Here is a 13,489-nt window from a genome sequence, read left to right on the forward strand (position 1 = left end):
GGAGGGCAGGATACACCCTGGACAGGTCAATGCTCAATTAATCTTTAATCAATGTTTCAGTTCACACCAACTGTGCCAGACTTTACAGAGATCCAGTCAAACCACATACTCTCTCTTTCTATAGTGTCCTAAACTATATTTAAAATAACTTAAAATATTGATGATCTTGTTTGTGTGGTGGTTGCAGAGCAGCTCCTCTGTGTGTGTCAAGGCTACTTTTCTCTGATATTAACAGAGAAAATTTTGTTAACGTTTTTTTGCTGTTAAGTTTTAAACCTGCTGTAAAACTGTATTCAAAAAGTGGAAAAAAGAGCTAAAGAGAGCTAACTTATCTAAAGGAGTTTGCGTTTTATTTCTGGCTACAATTTTTGAGGCTCAAAAAAGACTAAGCTTTCAACTGTAAGCATAACAGAAAAGCTTTTGTGCATTTTGTAAATCCTAATGACATGAAAACTGTACTTTGTTTTAACTGATAATTTGGCTTCTCATAGATGTAATAAAGTAGATGGGCTGTAGACCAACATTTCTACTCCACTACAGATATGACTGAGTGCATGAACCCTTACCACAGATGTATACATAGCCATTGGTGATAATGTGATGAGTGCCAGTATGTACAAGCAGAATAAAACCAGACCAAACATAGAGCCTTAATGCACACCTACAAAACAAATGCCACATAAAACCAAATCTGGCTTTACGGACAAACAATTGAGAAACCAATGAGGCATTTGCATATTAATATTTAAAATATGTATTTAGCTATGTGCATTTATAATGGAATCATTGCGTTTCTGTTTCCTTCACTCAAAATGACACCACAAAAAGATTCTGTCTGTACAGGCTGTGCTCACTGGAATCACTTTTACAGAAGCACAACTGAATGACATTTAAAAGCGTTAAAAATGCACTGCCAGTCCATCACAGGGCAGACATACACATTCACACCTAGGGGCAATTTTTTTTAGCATGTCCAATTGGCCTGACTGCATGTTTTTGGACTGTGGGAGGAAACTGGAGTACCCGGAGGAAACCCACGCAGACATGGGGAGAACATGCAAACTCCACACAGAAACGACCCTGGTCGTCCAGCCAGGAATCGAACCCAGGCCATTCTCGCTGTGAGGCAACAGCGCTACCCACTGCGCCACCGTGCTGCCACCTTAAATTTACTGATACCTTAAATATATTGCTACCTTTTATCACCACTGCAGTCATAAATTCTCAGCTACCTTAACTTTACTGATGCCTTAAATTCATCGCCACCTTAAATTTACTGATATCCAAAGCCTTGTCAAATCCACTTAAACCTTATTTGAATCTACTGCTACCTTAAATCCCTTGCTACCCTAAATCCAATGGCAGCATAAATCCACGGCCACCTTAAATCCACTGCTATCTCAAATTCACTCATACCTTAAATCCAATGCCACTTTAAATTTACTGATACCTAAAATCCACTGCCACCTTAAATTTACTGATCTTATCCAAAGCCTCATCAAATCCACTTAAACCTTAAATTCACTGCTACCCTAAATCTCATGCAAGCTTAAATCTAATGCTACCTTAAATATATTGCTACCTTAGATTCACTGCTAACTTAAATCCACTGCCTCCTTAAGTCTCCTGCTACCTTGCATTATTTGTTACCTTAAATCCACTTAAACCTTGTACACTGTCAAAGACACCCAAAAAACATTCTACATGGCTAGTCAATATAATTATAGCACACACCTAACATTTCAGTAATTCATGTACTGCAGAATTAGTACAAATCTGCTCAAAGTTCAAATCAATTTCCTAAAGTCTTGTCCTAATCAAGAACTCAAACCACCACTCGTGTTCAGCTCCAAGTTACTGTCTCATTCAGCTGACCCCTGAGCACGCCTCAGATCTATGACATTTCTAATGAGGAACGGTCCATCTTTAGCATTATCAGTTTTGAAAGCATTGCCTAAACTCTCTCATATTCAGCCTTACTTTGTGGTCCTGAGTCTTGCATCCAACTTTCTATACCCCATATCAGAATATGTACACAAAATGACAGTGAAAAGCACTAGAATAGTGTTTTGATGCACTTGATCCACTCAATTAAAGGGAACTGTCTAGAGAGGGTGTGTGCTTTCAATGTGTCTTAAGGTCACTTACTGAAAAAATGACTAGCTCAGACAGATTCAACGAGTAACTATGAAAATCTCTAGGATGTGCTTCACAGCACATTAATACGTCACCACCATGTCAGTGTTGCTGAAGTGCTAAAAATGATTCACCGCCGAAATAATACCTGCTCTGTGGTAGTCGTGTGAGGGTCTTGACCACTGAAGAACAGTGTAAAACAAAGCATGCTGATAAAGAGACAGACTACAGTATGTAATTATAGAACTACAAAGTGTTCCTTTGTGACAAATACAAGGAGGATGATTAAGCTACTTAATAAAGTGGCCAGTCGGTGAAAATCATAATTAAAAAGCTATTTATATGAGCACTCAGTACTCTTTCGATTAGAAGAACACTAATATTAAAATAAATACAAAAACAGTAATAGAAAAAGTTTTTTATCTATTAAATTTTTCATGTGTCAATGTGTTCCCATTTCCAAACCTCTCCTCAAGCAAGCTCATTATTATTTGTAGTTATCATCCAACACAACGCATGCACAGTTTTCAATGTACATTACCTTTTCCAATGAGCACCCCAATCTTGGAGTCAAGTAGCCGCTCAGCACGACCACAGTTACGAGTAATGAGTTTAAGGACAGGTAGAAATGGCCGAACATCACACAGCCGCCTGCTTTCATCCTCCAGCTCCTCATGCACTGCAGCCTGGTTCACACACTCAAAGATGTGACCATCTATCTCCCCTAGAAGGGAGAAGAAGGGGTATGCCTGTGCCTGCTTCCATAACATCTGCACAACACACAAACATAATACTGTAACACTGGTTAAAGAACATAAGAATTCATTAACTGTACAAACACAAACATTAATATTCACTCCTGGCTACTCAAAACAAAGACAAAAAAACAAAAACAGCACAAATGTCCAGTGCATCATTTAAAAAATAATAAATAAATAACTTACAAAAGGCTTTTGAGCAATGCCATTAAAGAACCACTTTTGGTTCCTTAAAGAACCATGTTAAAAAAAAAGAGATTGGTTAGTGTGCAGAACCTTTTTAAAAGTTTAAAGAACCTTCACATTTGAAGGTTCTTCCTAGAATCTTTACATTATGTGGAGGTTCTTTAAATTTTGTATAAATTTCTTCTTAGAGAAACGTTGTGGCAAAAATGTGCTTTGAAAGAAAGCAATGTGTGATTTGAAAAAAAAGCAATTTGTGTTGAACCTGAACTGTTCTGAACTCTACATAACTAGATTTCACAGAACCGTATCTAGTTAGGCTAAAACAAATTTGTTTAGAGTGATCAGAGCTGATCGACATCACAGACAGAATAGCTGTAGTTCAAAAAGCAAACTTGAAGCCCAGCAACTGTCTGATTTTATATCATTACGCCTTGTTCAGCGAACAATACGTGCATATACACATCATATGTATTATGTCTGTATGCAAACGTTTAGGCACTCCGGTCAAATTATAAGTTTTGCTGAAATTAGTTTTTGCTGAATTTAACTTACTGGAAAAAAATGTGGCCTGTACAAAAGTTATGGCACTTTTTATATTTAATGTTTTCCATTTTTCCATTTTTTTCTGCCTACGTATACAAACTTCTGCATATGACTGTATATATATATATATATATATGAGGAGACAAAATGGACAATTTTTGCTTATAACGGTTTTTATTCCTAGGATGAATTTTTAGGATGAATGGGTTTTGTACAGGGACACAGTGCTACAAAATTCAAAAATTTTATTCTGCACATGCATATTTGATGCAGTTTATCTAATCAGCTAGCTAACATTTTAGAGCTGTTTTGGTAAATGTGAAGTAGCATTTTATTATGAGCAAAAACAACTACACATACCTAAGGCATCTAGTAAACATGTTTCAGCGGGAAATCACCCAACATGCGTTCCTGGCTCTTCTATAACAGTCACCAAGTATGCAGGGTACTTGAGGGTACGTGAGTGGTGTTGCTTTCACTCTTCCGTCCAGTTCATCCCATACCAGTCTGGACATGTCAGAGCATTAGTTTGAGTTTCCATCACTTTTCTTCACGGCCACCTAGTTCTTGTACAGTTTTGATGTGCAGCCATAATCCCGACGGCATGGCATTCCTTAGAATAATGCAATGACTTGTGAATTATGGCATGATTGCCATTAACTTGTTAATTATCAACTGTCATCAACAAAAAATATAATTATCAAAAAAAGGGGAATTTCTTAGAACAGCACTGTATCTGGGGGTAGGGGGGTGGGCGTTACAATACTCAATATTTTGAACAAAGCTTATTTGGTAAAACTGCAGTACCTCTTGTTCTGTTTAAAGTGGACAAAGCGACAAAACAACTCAGAAAAACTTTAAGAGGTGTTTTATAAATTGTTAGGGCATTTTGCGATTTAGATTTTTCAGTATTTTCACCACATTAGTGGTGACTTCTTTGTTATTTTCACTATATCAGTATTGCTTTGTCTTAAATTTAATATTTAAACCTCAGTTCCAAAAAAGATGGGACAGTCTGTAAAATGCTAACGAAACAAAGAAGTGATTAGTAGATTCAGTTTAATCTGTATTAAACTGAAAACAGTACGAAAACATTTGATATTTTGACAATATTTGACGTTTCCTAATATGAACTTTATTGTTTCTACAAATATAGCTTATTACAAATTTGAATTCTGCAACATGTTCCAAAGGGAACACAGGCATGTTTACCACTGTATTACATCACCTTTCCTTTTAACAACACTTAATAATTGTTTGGGGACTGAAGACACAACTGAAGCAGTTTGAAAAGGGGAATTTTTTGCCATTCTTTCATTTAAGTCTTCAGCTGTGCAACCGTACGGGGCCTTCGTTGTCATTTTTTGCACTCAAAGTGATGCATGCTCTCAATGGGAGACAGGTCTGGACTGCAGGCAAGCCAGTGTAGCACCCACACGCTCTGATTACACAACCATGCTGTAGTGTAGAATGTGGCTTAGCATGGTCATGTTGAAATAAAATAGATGTCTCTGAAAAAGAGAGGCCATCTAGAGGGCAGCATATGTGACCATGAACTATACATATACAGTGCCCATTTTTGTACATAGGACCTTAATTCCAAGACACTATAACATTTGGGACATAGCAGTGGTGTGTACAGTTTTTAGCTTTGAAAAACAGTATGCAAATCAGTCAAACAACGTTACCGCCCCCTGATGACGCCCTACTCATGGCGCACACCTAAATATGAAGGCATAGTAGCCTAGAGCGAGGAGATAACCGCACGCTTGCGCAGAGCTAAATACCTCCAGCTCCACCTCACAAGGCTGCAAGATACTAGACTTCTGTACCAACTGTAAATAACTCAGTTTAGTTTGTAATAAAGATGTTGGACCGATTAAGTGAGGATTCTTGCAAGTCTCCATAAAGCTGCCGGTGTTGCATCCAATTCACGTTTCCCTTCACATATGAAACCCTTGTGCGCGTGCACTCACTGAACAGGAGTCAATGGCAAGCAACACTGGAACTTGTGAAAGTGAAACAGTTCAGGAAAGGTTAACATTAAATGGCCAATATTACCGACTGTGTCAACCTCTTATCCATACCTTAACGTCAAACTGAATGTAACTTAGACAGTGTTCAAAGAAATTAACTTTATTCATTCAAAATTCAGTGCCTCTAAGAAATCAGGCTATATCGAACATGGACCTGCTAAAAAGATAATTAGAAGCTAGCTGTCATGGTTTTAGGGAATGTTCTCTGCTGCTCGCTGCTAATCATTTCCTGGCTCTACGTTAACTCTTCGGCGGCTTGAGTCAGTGGCTCATACTGTTAAGGCTCAAGACGCACTGCCGGATCAGAAACACCTTCCCTCTTCGAAGATGGGGATGGTAGTAGAGAAAAATCGTCAACCTTGTAAGACCTCTCAGTTGCAAAAGTGTCGTTTGATTTTGTCACTCTCCATATTTTCTGGTAGCTAATGTACGCTAGCTCTAAACACACAGCAGCCCAGCCCAGCCAGTTTCCCTCACAGCCCCACCTCCAAACCCGTAGATTATAACTCCATATAACTCCCTCCAAGCGTGCCCTCCCATTTTTGAGCATTTTTCAAAGTTAAGCCAGAGGTGGAGTTAGCTGAAAATAGTGAGGTGTAGTTACTCTTTAAAGGCTGAACTGTCCAACAACAATAGAATTCTGACATAAGTTCTTGGATGTTCAAGTTATTGGAGAATAACATGGATTCCCATGTTCACTGTGTCGTCCACTGCCCAGTATGCAAACTGCAGAGGGTCTAGCAGAGGATCTGTGTTGTTTTTCAGATGAGTGAGCACCAGACTCTCAAAGGATTTCATGACTACAGAGGTCAATGCAACGGGCCTGTAGTTGTTTAATCCTATGATGGTTGCTTTCTTAAGAATTAGTATTCAAGAATTGGTAGTTCAGCTCCTCAGCCAGCCAACAGTCACCCCTTGCTGGGGGGCGTGATGGGTCCTTTTGTAGTTGGTGATGTTCTGCAGGTGCTTCCAGACGGCCGATGGCTCGTTTGTGGACATCATACTGCTCAGCTTGTTTGAACAGCTCTTCTTTGCAGCTCTAATTTCTTCATTCAGTGTGTTCCCTGACTGATTGTACAGAGCCCAATCCCCACTTCTATACACTACTTCTTTAGACCGGCGCAACAGTTTCAGTTTGGCATTAAACCAGGGCTTCTAGTTGTTATATTAAGTGCGAGTCCTGGTGGGAACACAGGTGTCTTCACAAAAGCTAATATAGGATGTCACAGTATCCGTATATTCATCAAGGCTACTTGTAGCATCCTCAAACACACTCAAATCTGTTAATTCCATTAAGTCCTGAAGCCTTACTTTATACTCAGTGGCCCACTTCTTCACGGTACTGACTACAGGTTTGGCACACTTGAGTTTCTGCCTATAGGTCGGAAGGAGGTGGATTAGTGAGTGATCAGACAGGCCCAAAGCAGCACAGGGAACAGAGTGATAAGCCCCCTTTAACACACTGTAGCAGTGATCTAAAATACTACTCTCCCTGGAGGGGCAAGTAACATGCCATCTGTATTTAGGCAGTTTGCTGGTAAGTTGTGCTCTGCTGAAGTCCCCTAAAATGATAAAAACAGAGTCTGTGTGTTTGAGTGAGAACACTGACTTTGGTCTTTTACGTACCAAGGGTCCTGGGGGGAGTCAACAATAAGGTATAAGAGGTGTGTGTCTGAACGATTGTTTAGACTGGGTGAAGATCAGCAGAGATGGACAGAGCACTCCTTGAATAAAATCATTTCTGCAAATCCGGGTCTACTGACTCTCTGTCTGTGACAAGATTAAAAATTTACATCAGTTCTTAAAACCACAGAAATGTTCACACCATTTCACAGCATTTTTCTGAGCCTGAGCTAATAAGATGTTATTATATAACTTAGAATTCCTTTTGCCACTGCCATCAACTGTTATATCATCAATGAAGCAGCCATAAAGGTTCAGGACATAACACCACCACGGATTAGGAGGTATGCTTTGAATTTTGGGCAGCTTTTTTTTCACCTCCACACTTTGCTCTTGCCATCACTCTGAAACAAATTAATCTTGGATCAGTTACTTCTATTTTAAATACTTGAGTTTTTAGCTTTATGCAATGCAGAACTGTATTTTCTGAACTCACAGAAATACTTCATAGGATACATTTCAGAAAGCTTACTCGAGTAAGATGACACTAAATAAAACAACTCTGCTGATTGTTTTTTCCGGTAGAGAGTTATCTTTTATTTAGTTATCTTTATTTTTGCAGTGAGAGTGAGCAGTAACAGTGGCAGCTTGCTAACAGTACTACATGTAATTAACAAAGTTAAATCTGCTGAATTTGCTTTCTCTGAGTCTGAAGGAATGTCTATCTAGGGTTGAACTGCAGTGCTGAGAAAAACAAGAAGCTGCAGGACGAGGAGGAGGAGAGACTTGTAGCACAGATACTCAGATATATGCAAATTCACAGTGTCAGAGATGCACTGTGTGGTCCTTAAGCTTTGATGTGTGCAAATTTAGACATCATATCTTAAACTTTTCTGAAATACAGCCAGAAGAAATCAGTATATCTTTTAAATGCTTTTGGTCATTTCAGTGGTTGTTATATGTGCAAAAGTTGTTTAAGTCTAGCTTGCTTCTTTGTTTTCAACATGTGTTTAACCCCCTCTGCCAGCGATTACAGTTTCTTTTGTCAATCATAAAACAGTTTGTTTATTAGCTTTTGCAGCAGAATTACAGCAAACATACCAGGTTAAAACTGAAGCAGGCAGGTTAGACTACCTATTTTTACATATATTTACATGACAGTATACAGTTTCACAGTGGAAAAATACATCTCTCATGCTCAAAGAAGAAAGCAATGAGGCCTCTTGTCCCAAGACAGATTGTCCACTGCAGCTAGACACTCTTTCTGGGCGTGACGTTTTTCCCCTTGCATGTTTATTTGTCATGCATTTTTCATACTTTACTCAAAATTGTATTTTAAAATGTGTGTTTTACTTTTGTTTCGATAAAACATTTTCAGTTTAACCCTTATAAGTTTACATGCACGTCTGTGAACTGTGACAACAGGCTTTGTTTAAAATACTGACTTTCAGGATATATATATATATATATATATAGAACATAATAAATAAATGCAACTTACAATATTACCTTAATACAAGGTCAGTTCATTTTTTAATTTCTTTATTGATTAAATTCATTACATTAAGTAAGTTTAACTATTTTTTAGTTAAAAGTTAGAACTTTATTTCTTTGAGTTGGCCTAATAGTACTTCAAGCCAATGCCAAAAGTTAGATTTTAAGCAAAGACAGTTGAATGAACTTCATATAATTGAGTAGGTATAACTGTGATTCTCGGATTCACGCCTGGTCGAGTGGTTGGTCAAGAATTCTGGGTCTACCAAATTATGGACTATGACTCCAAAGGTAAGTGCAAATATGGCGACATTTATTAAGTGAATTACAAACAGAAAAAGAAAAACTGGAAGAAAACGAAAAGAAAACGAAAAGAAAACAAGTTCTCTCATAGAACAAGTACATAATGTTCAGAACCTCAAACACCCATTATCTTGGTCCATATTCTCTGCCCTGGCTCAACCTCAGCACAGGAACCTCAGACCACAATAAATATTTCCACTGTGCTTCAGACCATTTCAGATGAGCTTGAGCCCAGAGAAGTTGGAAGTGTTTCTGGATGTTGCTGACATCTAGCTTTTTCTGTGCACATAACTTAAGTTGAATCTGTGGATACAGTGACGAACAATGAACAATATTTCAGAGTCCTTGTGGCGATATCCACCACAGAAGCAAAATAGCTTTTAATGCAGTTCTGACTGAGGGACCAAAGGTCATGGGCATTCAGTTGTAGTTTTCAGCTATGTGTCGAGGGTGACATACCAAAAATCCTTGCAATTGCTCATTAAGGAATGTTGTTCTTAAATTGTTGGATTATTTACTGATGCATTTTTTTGGCAAAGAGGCAAGCCTATTAGTACTCTTTTTGTTTACATACAGGTCAAAGTGAATTTACAAATCTCTGCTTTCTGTTTTATTTGCTATTACAGTAACTGCAAAAGTGGGCCACTTGCAAAATTGTGTTTTGACCCCACTGTTCACCATTTGCAGTCCTCCAGCATGTGCCATAGAGCTTTGTTTCTCGACCATGGTCCTGGAGGCCCCTTATCCAAACATGTCAGTGTTTTCTTTGTTCTCAACACATCAGATCCAAGTAATCAGCTCATTAACAATCCCATACTAAGGTGAAGCGGGTGTGTTAAAACAGAGAAAACACTAATTTGTGTGGAACAGTGGGCCTCCAGGACCAGGGTTGGGAAACACTGCCATAGAGACTACTGATCCCACATAGCTAACCTTAAGTATTTTTCATAAATATATTTCAGCTCAATTGCTAGTCCACCATGTTTAATGCTTAGGCTAGCCCTTGATCCTTTAATCATAATTTTCTCTCATTGTTTTTGCAATTTTGCTATATTGTGTGGACCAGAGGAGGATGGGTTCTCCTTTTCTCTCAAGGTTTACTCAGTTTTTTCTTCTGAATACAGGGTAATTTCATTCTGATTTAGATTGTTGTTCCATAACCAAATTCTATTCTTTTGTATTTTCATTTCCTAAACTATTTCAAACTTCTGACTACAAGGTCTACTAGTTTAAAGACAAAATATGATAAAGAACATATTAATACAATGCAATAAAATAATTGGCAAGTAAAAATAAATCAATTCTACATTATATTAAGAGCTGTCTAGTAACGTGACAAGCCCACCTACCTGTTTGATCTGTTGGATGGTGCTCTCTCGGGGAACATCCATCTGAATGTAGATTCCAGTAGGCAACAGGAAATCCACAGTTACCTGGTCGTCTCCATCCAGCCCTGGATCTGACCACACATCCAACTGATCCGTCATGGCGGGAGGCATGGTAGAGAGCACACCACAGCCAAACCATGGGACCCTAAACAGAGCACATTAACAACGTAACACCAACATACAACAATTAGCACATGCACAGATAGGGTAGAACCCCTCAAGGCTATATGTCCCCCTGGTCTTGTTTTCTCTTCTGATTAAATAGTTGTGCCAAACCAATACATTTGGCAAAGCAAATATGCGATTATGGAAAGGTTGCATAAAAAAAGCTTTAACTCTCTTAAGCAAGGGGTCTCTTTAATTAATTGCTCTAGTCTTGCTGTTTTTACAATAAAATTATTATTAGCACCGCTTACAACTGACATTGTGTTTGGCTGTTCAAAATTAACACATTATGGAATGTTATGTTTTTTTGAAAGAGACATTTACGTGGTTTAAGATTTTTATGACTATTTTTGCTAATAATAAGACTTGTTTTTGATGAGACTTATTTGTAATTTTAAGGCCTAGGGCTGATGTCAGTTGGCCAACAAATTTTGATCAAATTTTTGTATCAGCGAAAATAGAATTTAATCTATACCAAAAAAGCTGCTAATTATCGGTCCATTATTGGTATAGGCATTAACAGCAATACAGGCTACTGTGGGCAGCTCCAGCCCCAAGGCTATAAAATTTATACTATTTAGGAGTAAAACTACTGGAGTATAACACAAATATATAAAAAATAAAAAATCAGCCGACATTACATTTTTAGGCCTTTAAAATGCCATTGTAGCAAAACTTTCAGATTGGTCATGGCCAACTACAAACATAAGCCTCCAAAATTCAACAACCTCTGAGTCAATATTTGTGTCACTTCGTTCCTCTATGCTGGTGATGACCAGTACGTTTTGCATGGACCCAGCAAATGGAGGGGAGGCTAGTAAGGCTCTGGCAGAAGTACAAATGCTTGTCTCTAATGAAGACCAAAATTATAGTTTTCTTTTTTTTTTTTTCTCTTCTGTCTAGCAGCAAGTTACACAGCCTCCTGTTTAGCATGCTATTGTAACTTCAAAGTCTCCTTTCATAGCAAAATAAAAAAAATTACGTTTGGGGCATTTTGTTTTTGGACTGCTTCTGGTGAATGATTGTGTAATGTGCGAGTGTTGTCTGTGTTGGATGATGCACTGCTGGTCACAAGAAGCAATAACTGTTAATTCTGAGATTTTGAAAGTTGTAGTGTCCCCTATGGATTGATACCACTCACTATGTTCACTCTGTTTTTTGCCTAAGCTTGCGTTCTTTTTTCTCGCACCTCTTTATGTTATGTGTATGCTTAAGCTTGGTACTATTGCCAGCAAACTACATTATCTAGGTCAAAAGGTAGCCTAAGTTGAATTTTGTACCACCTTGCAGTATAAAACAGGTAAGAAAGGTGTACCTTTTGCATAGATAAAGTTAGACGCTAGGCACTACTCCATAGAATTTTGATTACCGGGCAGATAAGAGCAGTGCAGCTAGTTTTAGTAAAATCAGTAGTATAATTAGTACTTAGCCTTAAAAAGAGTAGGGCAAAATAGCTGTCCACAGTATGTCTCTTCAGGAGTGGTATTAAAAAAATATCTGCAGTATATGTGTAGTGTAATTATTAGGGCTGGCCTTGTGAGGCATTTTTAGTCATCCATTTGACAGAACAAATATGCTTCCATTTTAATCAATAATTTAGTTTAAACCGGCTACACACATGCTTTACACCCATCAAAACTATTTTCTTTCCACTTGTGAGTGAAGTGTAAACCCTACAGAGATCCAGGCAAATCACAAACTATCACTTTCTTTAGAGTTCTAAACTCTATTTAAAATAATACGCTATTAAAATCTGATGATCTTGCTAGTGTGGTGTGAAAGCTATTCTTCTCTGATATACAGTGCCTTGCAAAAGTATTAAACCAAATTTAAAAAAAAAATAATTGAACACTTACAAAAACAACATTTTTCAGTTCAGTTCATTTTTGTTACAGCATATTTTCTGACAATCAAATTTATGTTGCTTTAAATTAATTTATTTTGAGGGTCAATCTTTTAAAATATGATACAGCACACAATATCAAAGTGTCATTTGTAATCCAGACAAACAGGCGCTGTAGCAGTAAGAACTTGGGATTGTGATTGCAATTTTGCTGTCAAGTTTTAAACTTGCTATAAATCTCAGTGTTTCCCTCAGAATTTTGTAAACATATGGTGGGAAGACCTCATTCATACCTTCTAGGGGAGTGCGGGGGTATGCTCTCCCAGAAAGATAAATTTGTATATTTTGAAGTCACATGCATCAATAATGTATTTTAAAATTGGGTATGAATGGTGAAGACACAGCTAAAAGGACACACCCACAGAGCATGGTAAAAGAGTTCATGAGTGATCTGCTAAGGAGTTCACAAACAGTTCACAAATGCTCAAAAGACAAGCATACATTTCAGCCCTCAACACAAAGTAAAAAGTGCTTAACCATGTTCAACTGGTTTACTTATTATATACTGAACAGAGAATATACAGAACAACATACAAAATAATTTAATAATTTACTTTTAGTCAAATACATACCTATAAATTAAGGGCACAAACATTAGGCTTAAAACAGTAGGAGCCACTTCAATTTGATTTGTAAGCGCTACTTCAATTTGATTAGTTAACATTACAAATGGTCTAACTTTACATGAAAACACAACTTGCTCGTCAGTGGATGAGGTTGTCAGAGAATGTGCATGACATAATCTTGTACGTTTGCTGCTGTGCCAGTATTCTAACAATCTGTTCTACCCACCGAGCGGCCCTACTGAGCATGCGCATATCTTTAGTATAGCGTAATAATGCTGGTGACATAAAAAACATTCACCAGCTTTCTGACACGGCAGAATGTAACCGCTGCACTATTTAAGAAAAATTTGAACAACAATCTGCCGAATTAGAACTGTGAAGTTTCAAT

At 37.8% G+C, this 13,489-nt stretch overlaps 1 protein-coding gene across 2 annotated transcripts in view; it reads right to left on the reverse strand.

Moving 5' to 3' along the window:
* Positions 1-13,489, reverse strand: part of pik3cb (phosphatidylinositol-4,5-bisphosphate 3-kinase, catalytic subunit beta) — a 115,098-nt gene that overhangs the window by 58,647 nt on the left and 42,962 nt on the right. For both annotated transcript variants that reach the window (XM_036562384.1, XM_036562382.1), the window contains exons 2-3: positions 10,429-10,612; positions 2,678-2,906 (exon numbers count right to left, since the gene is read on the reverse strand). In XM_036562384.1, coding sequence (XP_036418277.1) covers positions 2,678-2,906; positions 10,429-10,578 — 379 coding nt within the window. In that variant the 5' untranslated portion in view covers positions 10,579-10,612. The remainder of the gene's footprint in view (positions 1-2,677; positions 2,907-10,428; positions 10,613-13,489) is intronic.

This window comes from Colossoma macropomum, unplaced genomic scaffold, assembly GCF_904425465.1.
Source record: "Colossoma macropomum unplaced genomic scaffold, Colossoma_macropomum, whole genome shotgun sequence".
NCBI classification, from domain to species: Eukaryota; Metazoa; Chordata; class Actinopteri; order Characiformes; family Serrasalmidae; genus Colossoma; species Colossoma macropomum.